This window comes from Natrix helvetica (genome assembly GCF_964273705.1).
Source record: "Natrix helvetica genome assembly, chromosome: 5".
NCBI classification, from domain to species: domain Eukaryota; kingdom Metazoa; phylum Chordata; class Lepidosauria; order Squamata; family Natricidae; genus Natrix; species Natrix helvetica.
Genome location: NC_138551.1, coordinates 27,448,384 through 27,466,683, shown reverse-complemented (window position 1 = coordinate 27,466,683; position 18,300 = coordinate 27,448,384). Strand labels below are relative to the sequence as shown.

Genomic DNA, 18,300 nt, shown 5'->3' with positions numbered 1-18,300 from the left:
GCCTGTTCTGTTGTGTTTTGCACAGCACAGATTATAAACGAGTCCGCTGATAAGCTTAAGATAATTAAATATTTCCCCATGCAGGACAAGCTGCTGTGTTTGGTATCTATGAACCTCAACCAACAGGGCCTGAGGAAAGATATGGGAGTTGCAATCCAAAACATCTGGAGGATACTGAGTTGCTACTTTGTAGCCATAAATAAAGGTGAATACCTCAAATTCCCATATATTAATTACTCAACAGGTGACACTCAGAGATACTTTGCTGGTAAAGGGTGAAGAGATTAAAAATTAAGTTTTTAAAACTTTGTGAATGATACACTAAAAAATCTGTAAATGAAGATATGACTTAGAGAAAAGGGCTGAGGTATCTGCTGGGGACAAATGAAGAAAGCACTGTCTCATTATAACCTCTGCCCTTTTGTACATAGGTAGTGATGATGTATCAGTATATAAAGGCAAAATAAAGATTGCTACATTGATTCTGTGGATACTACTGGAAAATGAGAGCTTCATGCTCCTTGACAAAATAATCATAGGACTCAAGATAGGGAAGCCTAAGAACTTTGTTGTGGAACTCAATGAGTAATTATAATAATCCCTACAATCTGAATTTGTTTTAAATTTTTAAATTTTGGGGTTTTAAATTGCTTTTTAATTGGTACTATTTTAATCATCGTAAAATAGTTTAGTTTTGTACGGACTGTGTGTTTAAGTTGGTTTGTCTGGTTTTGTGTGTTGCTTTATTCTTTTTGTATATTGTCTGTACACCGCCCCGAGTCCCTTCGGGGAGAGGGGGCGGTTTATAAATTAAATAAATAAATAAATAAATAAATAAATAAATAAATAAATAAATAAATAAATAAATAAATAAATAAATAAATAAATAAATAAATAAATAAATAAATAAATAAATAAATAAATAAATAAATAAATAAATAAATAAATAAATAAATAAATAAATAAATAAATAAATAAATAAATAAATAAATAAATAAATAAATAAATAAATAAATAAATAAATAAATAAATAAATAAATAAATAAATAAATAAATAAATAAATAAATAAATAAATAAATAAATAAATAAATAAATAAATAAATAAATAAATAAATAAATAAATAAATAAATAATAGATAGAAACAAGGCTGCACCAAACTGCTGCACTATTTTATCCATGGATCAGAGAGATGATGTGAATCAGTTTCAAAAGATTCTCTCTCTCCCATGGTTGTATGCAATATCTTATTATTTAGAACCTAGTATTTTATCTGCAAATGTTTTTTCCCCCTTTTCTCTTCTAATATTCTTTCTGTATCCTGAAGTTTAGAGTGAAAGCTTTTGAGCAGGAATTTGCCGCCATTCTAGAAGTTCTTTTGATTGAAAAAGGGGTGGTAAGTGAAAAATATAATATAGAGACTCATCTTTGACCATTGAGTACATACTATACCCATGATGGCGAACCTATGGCATGCATGCCCGAAATGGCACACGGAGTCATGTCACCTGGCACGTATGGCATTGCCCGTTCCTCTTCCGTGTTTCTGGCACGCATGCACACACAATGATCAGCTGACCTTTGTGCAAGCTGGTCTTGTTTTCCGGCATAAACATGCGCACCGGCCAGCTGATCGGCACATGTACATGCGGCAGTAACCGGAAGACTTGGTGGCTGGTGCGCATGTGCATGGCAGAAACTGGCAGTTCATTTTCCAATACGCGCACAGCCCCTGGGCAGCTCCTCTTCCTAGTTGTGGTTCAGATGAGCGTGTGTGCGTGAAGTGCTCCCTTTTCGGCACTCGGTACTGCCCGCACGCTCGCTTTTTGGCACTCGGAGACTGAAAAGGTTCGCCATCACTGTACTATGCAGTATACAGTACAGGTAGTCCTCAACTTATGACCACAATTGTGTTCAAAATTTCTGTTGCTTAGTGAGACGTGAAGTGAATTTTGCCCCATTTTATGACCTTTCTTGCTCCACTTGTTCAGTGAATCACTGCAGTTCTTAAGTTAGTAATGCAATTGTTAAATGAATTTGTCTTTCCCATTGACTTTGCTTGTCAGGTTGCAAAAGGTGATCAGATGATACAGGACACGGCAAATGTCATAAATATGAACTAGTTGCCAAGCATGTGAATTTTGATCATGGGGATGATGCAGCAGTTGTACGAAGAAGAGTTATAAGTCACTTTTTTCAGTGCTGTTTTAACTTGGAATCGTCACTAAATGAATTGTTGTAAGTCAAGGACCACCTGTATACTCTTGGCACCATCTATCCCGCAGATACTTGCCATTCTCTTATTGGAAGAGATAGGGATTCTTGAAAAATATCTGAGTATCGTAAACCTTGACTGTTTAACATCTCTGCAATCCAGAGGTGAAATCAACTTACCTTTGCTACCGGTTTGCAAATGTTTTAAATATTAAATATTTATAAAATATTAAATATTTTAAAGAATCCAGTAAACATTTTTGTTAAATTATCATGAATTTATTTTTGAAGTGAACCAATTTAAAAGGCCAGCAATTTCTTCAAGGTGCTTAACAGTTAGTTCAAAAGTTTTTTTTTTAAAAAAGATGTGCTTTTAAGTGACATTTTCTGATTTTATGCTCCACTACCGAGGAACCCCTTCAAAGCTCAATTAACAATTTTCCAAAATATACATTTACTTTTCCATTCTGTATTATAGTCAAAATATTTTCTGAGTTACTACCCATCGTTAAACTGTTCATAACTAAAAATAATTTTAAAATATTTGAGAATGCTTTTCTTCAACAAGAATTTACAACTCGTAAAATTACATGGAAATAGATTTGATTGTATTCTGTTTTCCCTCAAGTTATTTTAGGCTATCCAAACCAAGGGAAATAATATACTGCCCACTATTTTTAAGGTTGTGCTTGATTAAACTTTGAAGAGAATGAGTTCATCATAATTTCAAGACAGAATAAAAGCATGGCATGGATAACTAATACAAACAAACCAAACCTTAGCTTTATAAATCTTAATAATGCAAACCAAAAGAGAACAGTGGCAGACTGCTGATTAAGTTGCAAATGATAAAAAATTAAGCCTGAATTACCAAATAACATTCTCATCAAAATTCAACATCATTCTTTGCAAGTTTCACCTTTGATACAAGACTCCTACTATTTTAAAAATCACTGGTTTTGAATTTTAAGATCACATGTTCTCTTTTTTAATGAGGTAATTATATTTGATTGTTCGACTCTCGTTATCAGAGTTTTCTCATTCTGAAAACTGAAATCATTAAACGTATGGGTTGTTGGATGTTATTTATTCCAATTCAGTAGCTTGTTTAATCAATTTTTGGTGAAAAACCATCAGAATATTTCTCAACCAACTTATTTCATTTGGAGTCTCCACAGAAATTATATTAACTAGCACAAAACCTTACCACCACAGCTTTAACGCCTACAGATACACTATATTGCCAAAAGTATTCGCTCACAACTGCTCCTGATTATGAGGATGGGTGAGCGAATACTTTTGGAAATATAGTGTACTTAATTCTCATTTAATATTGGTTCGGATTAAAAACACAAAAACATGTCTTTAACTTATGATAGCCTATAATATATTTAGATATTTTTATACAGCAAAAATAGAAATATTACCAAGGTTATATTTGAAAGATTCAGGGACAGTTGTACATCACATCAGTAATTAGTTCCTAAAAGTAACATTTAAAAAACTTTAACCCATGACTCTTAGAAGAGAGGCTTATAGTAAGCTTCTCTTGAAATTTGAATATATTTGTGTGTTTTTGTGTTTGTATATAGCTTTGAAAACTATTTAGAAATAATTGCTTAATTTGTATCTGTGAGGGACATACCTGGGACATATTCTGATTATGTACAAAGATCTAAACCAACCATGTATAACATATATAAAAGCCCCAGGACAGGATAGGGGAACCAATGCTGTATCTCACCAGCTGGGTTTATTTTAGATTGAGGGGCACATGACATGGATTTAGATTGGGCTATCAAGACTAAAATAATTATTTTAAACTTATTTTTGCATTTCAAAAGTGTGTTTAATGCTTGTGGAAAGGAGAATGCTGTTTGAGAAATATCACCCACAATCTCCTTGAGCACATTTTTTTCAATGTCAACTTTCATAATTCAGGTGATATTTCAAAGCTCATATTTTTAGAAACTTAACTTTTCTATTGATTCTGAATTTTACCAATTTACATAATTTATTTTACATTGCCAGAGTTTTGTTTAAATGGATAACGTTTATTTATTTTGGCACATTGTATTAACAGTAATACAGAATAGGAAAACATAAAAAGGCTATTTCATCATTTATGGTGAATACTCCTTGTTACATAGTTTTTTCTAGAAGAAAGCCGTGCCTCCTGCTGAAAAGGCCTAGGAACAACTAATATTTTAACAGAACTCTTATCTGAAAGAAGGGAATCCTGGGAAGAATTCTTTTAAATATTTCTCCTTTCCTCTCGCCTCATCTCTAGCCACCTATCTCTGCCTTCATATTCTAGCATATTCACTATATTTATTAAAACCATTAATTATGGTTATTGTATTTGTGCTAATCTATGCAGTAAGGATACGTCAAACTTAAGAAAATCCAAATCAGGTTGTTGTAAAATAGTAATGAAAATGAAGTCTCTTTATTGTGAGCACTATGGAGTTTTCATTCAAGTTACCAAATTTGATTGTTCTTCTAATCTATATTATTTAAATAATATTTTACCAGTATCACAGAGCAGCATGTCAGAATTTCTATTACACATTCTAAGAGAAGTGTCAAACACAAAATGTTATCTTCCCCCTGTTGATAAGGTTAAAATGTATTTGAAAACTAACACTATTTTATTTTCTTGAAAGTATTTCCTACTCATTCTTAGAAGTATTTCCTATTCATTGGAACACACATCTGTGTGTTTTAAAAGATATTTTCTAACATAAATACTAGAGGTTTAAAATTTATTCATACTCTGAAAAGAGCTTCAAACAAAAGTGTAAATCATAAAGATTCACATGGAATCAAAAATGTCAATTTCAGAAAGAACTGACATTGAAATAACCAGTAAAACTGAGACAGTATATATCACTGATATGAGTGTTTCAATATTTCGCCCTAGTATCAAAAGTATGACACCATTTTATTTTTGACTAAATGTTCATATGAAAGATGTATACAATACATCAAATGCTATACAGAGCCCATTTCCATATGATATACATTATATTGTACATCATTAGAATCTAAAAAATGTCCTCTAATGTTCATTGAAACAATTACTTAGATTCCCGACATCAGCAGAAATGGGTATATTTTATGAGAATGACACTTATGTTCTAAAATTTAACAGTACAGATATTTGATCGCCATCTTATATAACTTGTTTCCAGAAGGCACTAAATATTCTGCTTAGTCCTTTTTGGGTCCCATATGCAAAAAAAAGTATGTTCATAAACCATAAGTTTGGTTTTTCATGTGCAAACTGTTGTCATCGATTTTATATCTGATTCTAATATTTTGAAAAGAAGCAAAAAACCCTTCAGAACCAATTAATATGCCTCTGTGGCTTAGGGCTATTTATGCTGTAAACTACTAGTACTGTACCAAATCTGAACTTTAAAAAAAAGCATATTATCACTATTATAAATATATTATTTTTTATAAAACTAAATTTTGTAGGAGCAAGGCAAAAAAAAAAAGATAAAATCTGTTATCCTCATTGTTTTGACCTATTTGGAATTACGGTGAGCAATATTAAACATATACATATATATAAAACTTTTTTTTTCTTTCTAAAGCATTTTAACCATGTAGATCCAATGTTTATTATAAATCAAAAGTATTGTAAGTTCCTTTAAAGACATTTTTTTTTCCTTTGAAGATAACTTTAAGGGCATAAAAGGAAGGCAACAACTGTAATTCAGAATAGTTGCAGATTTTAAATGTTTTTATAAAGTAATTTAAAAAAAACAACTTTAAGGGTAATTTTGGGTAAGAAGGGCAAACTTTATAATTGATCCATACGTACAGTACTTAACTTCACTTTAGCTTTTGTAAAGTCATTTGGCATGTATAAATTGACCATTTTTAGATGTGTATACTTATTCTTTTGTATATTTGTTATATGACAAAGCTATAGCAATTTTAGCCAGTCTCTTGTGATATTTCATTTTCATTAACTGATTCTTCTGCATTTCCATGACGTTGGTTGCTCATCCTGCAGCCTTTTCAGTCTGGGCCCAAGAAACAGCCACCAAGCAAATCCAAATACTACGCATACTATGGATTCCACATAATAACCATCCAGAGTAATAGTACAAGATCCACCTTCTTTTGAGCAAAGCTGTAATACAGAAAACGAGAAGGGAGGAAGGGTGGGTGCGATACGGAACAAATGATAAGTATATAGGTATAGATAAACAAATTGTTTTTGATATATGTAACACATTTAAACATTTTTCTGAATGCGTAACTTCCATTACTTTAAACATTTTACACACATTTAAAAAGTGTGTAAAATATTTAAAAATGGACTAAGCTGCTGAGGATATTTGTTGACAACCCACAATCTTTGGCCTGAGAAAGAGGAACACTACGAAGGTGGAGATTCGTCTTTGAATCTGAAGGTGGAACAAGTGAGAATAGCTAGGGATGTTTTAATTTGGATTTTTTTTTTTTTATAAACAGGAGTTTTGTCTTGATGGCCTAAAATGGTCACCCTCATAAGCTTTCCCCATGGTATAGTTAGTACAAAACGCAAAAACAAAACAATACTATAATTACAAAGTTCAATAAAATTAGCTAATTCAGGTAGTGCTCAATCACTATTGAGACTTGAATTTTGGTCCTAATTCACTTTGGTCATAAGTCTAGGCACCCCCATGAATGGACTCTTATCTTTTTACCGTTTTTATAGCAGTCAATAAGCAAATCATGCAGTTGTAAGTCAGAATCATGTCGTTATTAAGCAGTCATACAGTTGTTAAGTGAATCCATTCTCCCAAATGTGGATTTTTTCCCGCAAAAAACGGCCGAAAATTAGCAGTCACATGATCATAGGATGCTGCAACTGGTCATAAGTGCTCGTTTCTAAGTGCCTGAAATGCAGTCATGTGATTACCTGTATTTGGTTTTATTATTTTGTTCTCCACGTAAATTGTTGTTTTTTTATTGCTGTAAATGTTTTCAGTGTTTTAACTGTAATGTATTGATTGATTGAGAAGCTGCCTAGTTGTTGACTGAGATGGGCAACTATAAAAATTGAATGAATGTTTCAGTCAGGCACACTGAAGTCATCTATAAATGATACTTTTATATTGTTTTTGATAATGTGCTATCAACTTAAGTGTTCACTTTTAGCAACCACACAGACACTTTTTTCAGGATACTTTTTCTAACCTTTAAAAATATTATTCATGGCTTCTGAAGAAGTTTGGATATCAGCCCAACTTGGCTTAATATGTTAGCTTCTTCTGGAATCTTTAATCACAACTTTCTAGTTTGGAGTAAACAGGAAATTACGATCAATGCAAGGTGTCCAATTTGTTTTGTCAGTACCATTCTGATGCAATGCCTGGTATCAATTGCATAGTTGTTCACAAGGGTTAAATGTAATCCCAAGTAATCAGGTCAACTTGTGATTATTTAAATACAGCTATCATGTTCACAGTTAAGGAGAAGAATTTTTTTTAAAAATGGATTGCACCCAAAGTAGAAGAAGCTGTTCAAGAAAATAGTTTGAATCATTGTGCTGCAATTGAATTATTAGCAGAGCAAAAGCATTCTATGTGGACCAATGAAACATGGGATCTAGTAACACAAAGGAGAAGTATCTCACTGGTAAGCAGGATGCAAATTCAAACTAACAATTTATTTTAAAAGTTTCTAAAGGGGCTCATAATTCAATTTAAATTGATATAATCAGTCTGGAAATCTAGTATCAGCATGCTACCATTAAGATGGAGAATCTGTTTTGCACCAAACTTACTTCTGCAGCAGCTGAAGTCCCACAGCTGTGACCTTGAATTCCAACACATTGCTTCACTGTAAGCGGGTCCACAAGCCACAGAGCTACTGTGGCTGGCCAGTTTCCTCCCAGATTGGATACTGTGTTAAGCAGTGTCATGTACGTTCCTCCAATGAGTGGGTCACTAACTTTGGCATTGAAAGCCATTATAGCAACATACATGCTGTATACAGTAACCTGGAAGACAATAAGCACCAAGGCATGACATGATTTTTATTCAAAACATTAATATCCTGCTCAATCTTCTAGAAATGGGATAAGAACCTTTTTTTTTTTTGCTCCTGAGAGCACATATAAGAGATTCCCATGCATCTCATTCCTATCCCACTGAATTAAAAGAGCCTTGCAAGATTCTGGTTGTCAGTAAGCTCCACCAGGATTGTTCCTTGCATAATGAAATGATTAATTATATGACCAAAAATTGCTATAAATCACAACTCTTCAACAATTAATGCACACATCTCCATCCAATTAGTCAATAAGAATGAAATGCTACTGTGTGTACACGTGTATACATACACATATACTGTACATAATCACATACATATTCTTCTGCATTCATGTATATGTGTATGTATAAGCTATACACATCTCAAAAGTAATGCTGAAAAATGTTTCGAATCTCCACAACTGCAGTGTTTATTAAAGAAGACTACAACTGTTATTTATTAAAGCAACCCAGCGTATTTCAGATTTCCATGTGAGCCTAAACAGAGATGCTACTGCTTTCAATAATCCATTCATTAAAGATCCAGGATCTTTAAGCAATCATGCTTAAACTGAACTAATAACTCCACCCATGTACAGTATGCAACCTTACCTGATGTAAGGCATAACTCAGCAATAATATTATGTAGAAATAGATTGGAAATCCTCCTTCATACTTTACTCTGGAAGTCCACCAAAACAAGAGAGCAAATTCTAATCCAAACAGTAGCCTATAACAAAAAGATGAGAATATTTTTAATTAATAACGAAACTGTTTCTATGATATACAGAAGCCACATGACACCCTGATTTTCACAAGTTTTAGATCAAAGTTATGAGTGGGAGGTAACTTTAATTCACTAACAAAAGGGTCAGCTTCTGGTGTGCTACTTAACATATGTGAATTGAGAAACATAAAGACACAGATGCACTTAGCTGATATCAAGTAAAACATTTCTTAAATAAAATTTCACTTCTACAAACAATATACAACTGATACATGTTTTAACAGGAAACTATGGTCCTTCTATATCTTGCTTTAACAGCTTCATTTATAGTTTGTGTAGTGTTATTTGTACACTAAGGCTTGTTAAGGAAACAGCAAGATAAAATTAAAAGAGATGGATTGTCTAAATCTGGTTTGGTTTAGAGAGGAAGTGTAGGGATTGTCGTTCTGCACAAAATAAAAAAACCAAGGTGAGATCCATTCTTATTTGGCTAGTTCAGGGTTTCTCACTTTGCAATTGTAAGATTTGTGGACTTTAACTCCTACTATTCCCCAGCCAGCATAGACCCAATTGAGTTACGCACGATCCTTATTCCTAGGGAAGACAGAATAACGTACAGTTGAGATTTACTACTATGTGTGAACACAATATTATTTCTTGATCAGTAAAAGGTTGGAGGGAAATGATATATCCTTAAAGAATTAACATAAGCCTCAGAACTGCTAGTCCAGATTTGCCTGTTCTTGAGGTAGATATCTAACTTTTAATCAATATAAAAATACAACTCCATGAAAAGAGGTATTGCGATATCTATCATCAAATGTAATAATCTAAACATTTTACCTGAATGGCATGGCTTTATAAAACGTATTCAAGGGCTTCGGCCCTGCTGTGTATTTGCTGATGATTAGGGGCAGTATGATTTGCAATGGTACCATTGGAACAGCAAGCAGAGCTAAATGTTCTTTAGGCACGCCTTCTTCTACCAGTTTGAGACCTGTTACAGCGTCCGCTGCTGAGAAACCAACCTGCAACATAAAACCTTGTTAATTTTCTCCAAGATTATTAATTTTAAGCTTTTTTCAAATTTGTTTTGATAGCTGATTTTCTAACTTGGGTCTTGCTTTTTCACTAGCCAGATAGGGAGGCAAACCATTGTTGATTTAAATGAAACTTGTACCCTGGTTGAAGTCACTAATGTGAAATTTATAAAACTATTGATTTGCCCCCCTCCCCAAAATGTTATACATCCTGTTTACCATTATGCAACAAGAAATGTACTCAGACATTATGATTTTTAAATCACTTTGTTTTCCCATCAGAATCTATAGATTTTCATAAAATATACTTTAAAAACTATTCAGCAACATAAAAAAGCAAGCAGGTATTCCTTGCTATGCAAACTAATAATTACAAAACTTGTTTCTTTTAAAATAAAAAATAAGTACCACTTGGGATTATAAAAAAAATTAATCTTATTACAGCTTACACCTTTATAAGGTGTAAGATGTAACCTGGCACAACATTAAAGTTACCGTACTTGACCTATAAATCACCTATCAGTGACTGAAATAAGAATGACGCTGAACAAATGGTAATCCTAGCATCACCACTGTCGTGTCATTGTGATCTGGGCATTTAAGACACCGGTTTGCACTTACAAGTGGTTGCCACATCCTGTTATCACCATTTGCAACCTTCCCTGCTGGCTTTTGCAGAAAGTTAATGGAGAAGCTGTCAGGGAAAATTGCAAGTTGCTAGGGTAAATCCGCCTCACCCATGCTTTACACATCATCCCTGACCTTCGTGCACCCTCTCTAAACTTTCAGTGTGTCTCTCACACATCTCCTTACTCTTCCTCACTTCACTTTATGAACTCTCTCAATGCACCCCTCCCACATCCTTTCCAAACTTTGTGAATGCTCGCCATTCTTTGTCGCATCTCTCATGCAATCCTTTGCACTCTTACACAAGCTCCCTAAACTTCACTGTGCCTTCCTTGCACCTCTTCCCCCACTCACCAGAAACCACTTACCTGCCTGCCAGTCTAGGACTTACGACGTCCTGTCAACTTCCCCACCGGTTTTGCTTGTGGAAAGCCAGCAGGAAATTGCCTCACCTAATGATCACAACTTTTAGTTAATGACGGGAGCCAGGACTGCAGGAATTGCCATTGCCAAGTGATGTCGTGGCACTCTATAAATGCATCACTTTGTGACATTAATTCCAGTTCCAAATGCCATCATAAGTCAAAGACTCCCTGTATAGCGTTCATGTTGTCTAATGGTCATCTGACTCATAATGATTTAATAGGACTGACACATAAGTCTACAGATAAATAACCTTTTGCAAAAATGGCTCAAATTCCCAACTGTAAACTACTGGACAAATGATTTACTCACTTTTGCTGTTAAGATCAGGGCACAAAATGTAAGGACCGCTGGCATTTTGATTATTGAGAAAAGCAGCCTGTATGTATCCATGATTCCTTTTGTCTCTTCTTTTGATGGTGCTATTGTCTTATTTTCCTTTTTCAAAAGCGCAACCAATGTAGTAGTTATTAAAAAAACAGCACCCCAGAAAAAGAGGAAATCTGAAAAGATATTCATACATAATCCAAATGTTTCATTAATGACCTTTTATGCCAGCCTTTTCTGCAAACTCTTTGAGTCTTATGAAACTATAGTGGAACATATATAAAGAAACCAGACAGGCGCAAGCCACTATATTCTAAGCACAGAATAAATACCAAATTGTATAGATATTATGACTAGACTTAAACCATATAAAATAATGTATCACCCAAATATGGACATGTGTCTTACAGAAGTTCCCTGCACTTAACAAACCTTTATTCAAGGGTATAATTCACTTAGATGAGAGTAAATTTAATGTGCTGGTTAAGAAATCAGGTTAGAAACCAGGTTAGATCTTGTCATACAATATTATCTATTTGACTAAGATCATTCTACACTTGTTGCACGTTCAGGGCAATGCTGGATCCCGCTGAAAAATTAGCATTCTCCATCAGTCCGTAACTTATGAAGGAGACAGCATCATGAACAGCACTGAGACTAGGACACCTTTTGCAATAATGATACCCCACAGTTGGAACCCAATGTAAAAATGCTTGAGCAGTCCCCCCCATCATCTACTGAATCAATTCCATCAACAGGAGATGAAATTGAGTGGATCACCAATCTTGTACACTCTGAGCTCTAGGAAGCATCATTATCTCCTTCTTTGAAAATACAGCTATAGCTACTATGTATCTTACGATCACCTTCACAATGCAATATAAAACTTCCTATAATTTTGAGGAGGAAAAAGAGGAACAATGTGCCATGCTACCTTATTTGATCCGTATTTGGAGATAGTGTTGCTCATTTCACCAGTAGAATGAAGGAACACTATTCTTTTATTCTTCAGTTTATTTTATAGTCATTATTTTAAATAGAGTATTTAAAATACGCAGAAAGGCTAGTTATTCATTCCTTTTTGTTCATCCCTGCCTCATTCTATAGCCCAAATAAAATAATATATGAGAGCAAAAAATCTGAAGTGATCAAAATAATTATCCTTATTTCTGCTTTTTACTTGCATTTATGGTGATTTTCTGTTGATTTTTCAATCATTTTCTGGGGCTCTTATACCTAACATACCACTTTCAGCAGTTGCATTATCTGCACTTGAATGTTGAAATGTAACCCCCATGAGTAACTGGATCTACCTGTATAACATCACTATCGTCGTTTGGATTTTCTTTGACACTTGATATTATTTTCTTTCCTTACAAAGTAAGATATTTAAGTTTCACTCTGTTGAGGTTACAATGGGTTTGTTTGTTAATACATACACCAGCTGTACAGTACAGCTACTATAATGAGGATGTATATAAATTGATGCAGATACATCAAAAGTAGACAGATTTGATAGGGTTAAGAAAATAGACAAATCTAGTACGGTGGCTTGGCAGAAGTACCCATACAGGTTTATGCAATTCTGTATTTATATAATTATTTCTATAACAATAAAAGCATTATATATTGCCACATTTTGTCCAGCTATCAAACATGTGTACCTCTAAACATTGTATTGTGACAGATCATTTAATTAAAGTGGGTAATTGGAAAAATTTTAACCTAATCCTAACTTACTGCATTTCCATGGTCAAATCACTGATCCCTCTATCAAAAGAACTGGGTTAGTTTGGCAATGATTTATTCATGATTGACCCATGCTGACTCCTGTAAAGCAATGCAATATTTTCTAAATGCTCACAGACTGCTTAGCAATCTGTTTCAATTTTGCCCAGTATCAGCATCATTCCAGAGTTTATAAAAAAAAACAGCTGGAAACTAAACAAAACAAAACTAAAGAAGCAAGAACATGGGTTTCAGGATGGTATCATTAATGCCAGTCTGGGATAAATACAGAAATTTAAAAACTGTTAAAAATCCCCACCCTTGGCTGTAGTAGGCTAATTATAAATATTAGCATATATATATTTGAAATGCTTTCTTCCCAAATCTTTCCCATTGAGACTGTGTTGCCTCTTCTCAAATAAAATGCTTCACCCTGGTTTCTCTTAAACTCTCACATCAGTTCGTTAGATCCTTTCTTCTAAAGACAAGAACAATCCTTACCCTTCTTCATTATACCCACTAACCATGAAAGGACTCTGAGATAACATCTATAAATATTTGAGGACTTGGATATAATCGGTCTGGTCAGGGAGAACTGAAGCATTTATGGTAGCCAGCTTTTAACCATATTTTTTTTCTTATTTTGAGTTACTTTTTAAAAAGTAATTATAAGAAAGGGTGGGTCCATTATTACCTCTTACTCACTACTCATTCTAACAGTGGACCCGCCCCTTTCTTCTTTCACTTATGACAGACCCAAATAAGCCATTTTGTTCCTTGCAAACCTAAATCTCATTTTGTACTTTATACTTTCTAACTTCCTTTGCATAGATATAGTTCCTTGTTGATTCACCCATCCTCCCTTTCCTATACATCTTAACTAAAAAGCTACCTATGTTATCCACAAGTTTCCTAAGCTGCCCCCTATCCCCCCCCCTCGTTGAAACGGAGTGCTCTATTGTACTTCCAGAATCTTATTTTCAAGTTGTACACAACCCATGTGTACCTCTTTGGACCTGACAATTTCTGGCCATGGGAACCGCTACTTCTCTAATCTTGCTGAAATTGACTATCTTGAACTCTAACGTGTATGACTATGGTCAATTTTTCTTTTTCTTAGCATAATGTTACAGGAAAATGGCATGGTTACATAGTCCCGAAATTCTATTGCTTTTACTTTTCCAGTCAGTTCTTCCCTATTGATCAGCATCAGATTTCACTTATTCAGTTATTCATATACTATAGAAAAGCTGGCTCTTTATCTTCAATTTTTCCATCCTCAATTAACTGGCTCTCAATATACATGTCCACTTCCTTCACATGATCTCATACACAATACACTAGTCTAGCTTTTTCCTATGCATAATTTATACCACTAAATCTTTGAATACCATGAGTTCAATTTCATTAATACTACATTATTTTCACATTCCAGTATTAACATTTCTAGCTTTTCTTGTTCTCCATATTCTGTACAGACATGTAACTTGACCTTCCTGATTTATGTGCTTATTGGATGGTTACACATTCTACATATTGCTCCTCATTATCATGCTTTCAAGGCACCTTTCAAACATCTTCACTTTCAATTTTCTCTTGCCAGGAGTTCCTCAACTTGGAAAAGTATCCTATTATTTAAGTGTCTAAATCATTTCCATTGGCATTATCTGGATAGTCTGTTGTTTACTTCCAATAGTCTTCTCTTTCTCTTCTTAGATCATGTCCACCAATATAAAGGAGAAAGAAAACATCACCTGTGTCTCAACTTCTTCATCCTCCTGCACAACATTTCAAACTACCTTACATGTTTTCAGTGCTGTATCTGGCTGTTTCATTTGTTTCCACATGAATGACAGAAAGAAATATTTCTAACTGGATGTATCAGTCTTCAACATCTTTCCTTCACATTCCAAATGTGTCTCTAGAAAGACACACTTGTCTTCAAAGACTATCCAGTTGACAGATTGCTACTTCATTCTCTCTCAGCAAGAAGTTTCCAATATCCATCTTCTATTGCTTCCTTTCCTTTAAGACAAAGGCAGGAATTCTTGTAGAATCCTACCTGTCTTCTTTCTCAGACTTTGAGGCTTGAGGCAGCTGCCGTTCCTCCAAGAGTCCAGAAATCAACAGGGAAGCCTTGGAAAGTCTTATAACAACCATTCAAGCATAAAGCCTGTACTCAAGAGACATAGGTGTTAGATAAAAACCTCCAAGTCATCCATTATACCAGTTACATTGATCAGGAAAAACTGGAGCCAATTGGTTTTAAGAAAATTATGCTTCTTCCCTGAAGAATAGTCTAAGAAAGCTCTAAAATTTGGGGACTTTTATTTGTAGGATAAATGTAATATATACTATTTGGTTTCTTTTTCTAGGCCATATGTATAGGACGTTTTGCCTTTTTCACTGATATAATTGGTAGGTTTGGACAAGGATAAACTAACTAGCTTGATGTAGCTTTGTAAATGAGTGAAAACATTTCAGCTATGATATAACCAATTAGAATACTCTAGATATTCAAATAAAGAAATGCCATCTGGCATGAAGTGACACATGCCAGATCTTTTATAAAATAACTTAACATTCTTAGTAAATATGCTAATACAGAAGCATGTGTTAGATGTCACACTGATTTTGTATTTTCAAAGCTGGATAGATATGGAAACACCAAAAATTATTACATTGTTGTTCTTCAAGTCATCCTATAAAAAGATCTTGTGCAAAGCAGACAACTTTCATATTGTCATGAGATGGGCAGCAATATAAATTGGACAATATATAGGCTCAGAAATGAACCTATCACCATATTTATATGTGAAATTGTCTAATTTGAAATGGACCCAAAAACCTTAAAAACCATAAGAGTCTGTATCCAACATTTACCTGAAAGTGTAACAATTCCTTTGGCTTGTGGCTGAAAGCGTAAATACTTGTTGCAGAAGGAAGGTGATTCAAGAGCCAGGAACAAGACATTTCCCAAGAAGTAGCCAGCTGTCTGACCCACGGAATTACAAGTGGATGCGTAGCCGACATTTTCTCGTGATAACATAGTCAATGCCCAGCCATCTACAGCTACGTCCTGAGTGGCTGCTAGGAATTCAAAGAGGAAGAAGGTCACAGTCAAGGCCACCACATCTGGGCTTTGGCCATCGACCTCCCCAAGCAGAGAATCCACCCACACGGACAAGTATATCATGAAAAGACCTATAATGTACTGAGTAGGCACAAGCCAAGACTTTCGGCGACCAAAGTTCCTGAAGTACACAGCGTCCACCAAGGGAGCCCAAAGCAACTTCAAACTGAAAGGCCAGAAAACAAAACTGAAGAAAGCCTGGTCCTTGTAGCTGACATTCTTGCTTTGCAAGATGAGGGGGATGCTACCCGCAAGCCCCAAAGGAATCCCTTGCAGCACATACAGGAAGAGAAGGAGCAAGATATTGCCAAACTCCGCTCTATAGTCTTGGGGAGGCTCCATAGGCTGGATACGTGGCTCCTGAAGCAGCGGCTCCCTGTCATCTTTTCCGACAGCGTCCACAGGGCCATCTTCGTAGAAATCTAGAGGAGCAGACTTACTCTGCATCCCATCCAGGGCGTTCTGGTAGTTGCCTGGCCGACGATGCCGGCTATTATCCTTAGAGGAGATGGTTGGAGACATGTCACACACGTAATCCAGCGCTGCTTTGCTTCAGAAGCCGAGGGGAACGGCCGGTGGTCCTTCCCACCGAAGACCCTTTTCCCTAGCGCTGGACGGCGAGAGGCTCCCAGGTCAACAACCTCCCCGGCAGATTCCCTGCGGCGGCTTCTCTTTATTTCCGCCGGCCGAGCGGGCAGGTTTCCTCACCACGACAAGAGGAGGAGGGCAAATGAGATACGTCTCTCCCGCTTCGGCATCGGGAAGCGATGGCCCTCCTTTCGTTGACCCGGGCTACGGGGGCTCCGTTCGTCCGCGGTCCCTGCCACAAAACTTCCTTCGCTTCCACCGATTTCCAACTCATTGGCCAATCCTTTCCCCAGCCTGACTGAGTCCGACCCGTAAAAGGGTCCTACTTGGAAACACGAGCCAACGCCGAAGGGGCCGCCAAAGCAACAAAAGCTCCGCACCGCCGTGGTCTTACTCCATTGGCCGAGAGGGGCGATTTCGTCACGAAAGAGCTGCCCTATCAGAGAAAGGTCCGGGAGAGGAAAGCGAGAAACAAATAAATGGCAGCGGCGCTTGCCGGTTTAGAGCGGGCGGCGCGTTCAATGAAATCGCAATCACGCTTCCGGTTCCCGTGAAAGTTACTAGCCCTGCATGTAAGAGGGAGGAGAGACGCCCCTCAACGCAGGGAAGAGGGATTAGGGCAGACTTTGTGTATCTTCTACCCCTGTGTTGTTCCTCAGCCTCAGCAGCTTTTAAAGATGAATGGGCTTCATGTTGGCTTGGGGAATTCTGGGAGCTGAAGTCTGAATGTCGTAAAGCTGCTGAGGTTGAGAAACACTGGCCCATCCTGTTACATGTTACAATGGGAACAGGAAGGACAGGGTTGGCCTAAAGCTATGCTAGATACCTAACATACCTTTTTGGCTACCTGCCTCAAAGAAGAGGGGGGCAGCTTATTTTCTGAAGCATTTGAAAGCAAAGCAGGAAGAAACGGATGGAAACTAATCAAGGAGACAATCAACCTAGAATTAAGGACTACTTTCCTAACTCTCAGATTCAATTAATCAGTGGAACAACTAGAATGGAATGGAATAGAATAATAATAGAATAGAATAATAGAAGAGAACAGAAGTCTTTATTGGCCAACTGTGATTAGATACACAAGGAATTTGTCCGGTGCATATGCTCTCAGTGTACATAAAAAGACAAGATACATGTGTCAAGAATCATAAGGTACAACACTTAATGATAGTCATAGGGTACAAATAAGCAATCAGTATAAAACAATATCAGTATAAATTGTAAGATACGAGCCACAAAGTTACAGTCCAGTCAAGTGGGAGGAGATGGGTGATAAGAACGATGAAAAGACTAATAGTAATAGTAATGCAGCCTTAGTGAATAGTTTGATATTGGTGAGGGAATTATTTGTTTAACAGAGTGATGGCATTCGGGAAAAAACTGTTCTTGTGTCTAGTCTTGGTGTGCAGTTCTCCATAGCATCGTTTTGAGGGTATGAGTTGAAACAATTTGTGTC

The 18,300-nt window shown here is 35.8% G+C and overlaps 1 protein-coding gene and 1 long non-coding RNA gene across 2 annotated transcripts; one reads left to right on the top strand and one right to left on the bottom strand.

The window, feature by feature from the left end:
• The first annotated feature begins 144 nt into the window (after positions 1–144).
• On the top strand, positions 145–2,393 carry LOC309393493. The gene is made up of 3 exons (XR_014175598.1): positions 145–205; positions 1,332–1,395; positions 2,066–2,393. It is a non-coding gene; the product is annotated as an uncharacterized lncRNA (long non-coding RNA).
• Positions 2,394–2,578: 185 nt separating this feature from the next.
• On the bottom strand, positions 2,579–17,257 carry SLC33A1 (solute carrier family 33 member 1). Its single transcript, XM_081955774.1, has 6 exons — positions 16,007–17,257; positions 11,381–11,571; positions 9,822–10,006; positions 8,864–8,981; positions 8,005–8,220; positions 2,579–6,360 (listed from the first exon to the last, which is right to left on the bottom strand). Exons 1-6 carry the CDS (start codon positions 16,776–16,778, stop codon positions 6,193–6,195), a joined length of 1,650 nt encoding a protein of 549 aa, XP_081811900.1. The 5' UTR covers positions 16,779–17,257; the 3' UTR covers positions 2,579–6,192.
• Between the last annotated feature and the right edge of the window lie 1,043 nt (positions 17,258–18,300).

Coding starts and splice junctions, on each gene's coding strand:
- SLC33A1 (XM_081955774.1), bottom strand. CDS start 16,778: ATGTCTCCAACCATCTCCTCTAAGGATAATAGCCGGCATCGTCGGCCA. Junction 10,007..11,380: donor CCCTGATCTTAACAGCAAAA/GTGAGTAAATCA, acceptor TTTATGTTGCAG/GTTGGTTTCTCAGCAGCGGA. Junction 8,221..8,863: donor TGAGTTATGCCTTACATCAG/GTAAGGTTGCAT, acceptor ATTGTCTTCCAG/GTTACTGTATACAGCATGTA.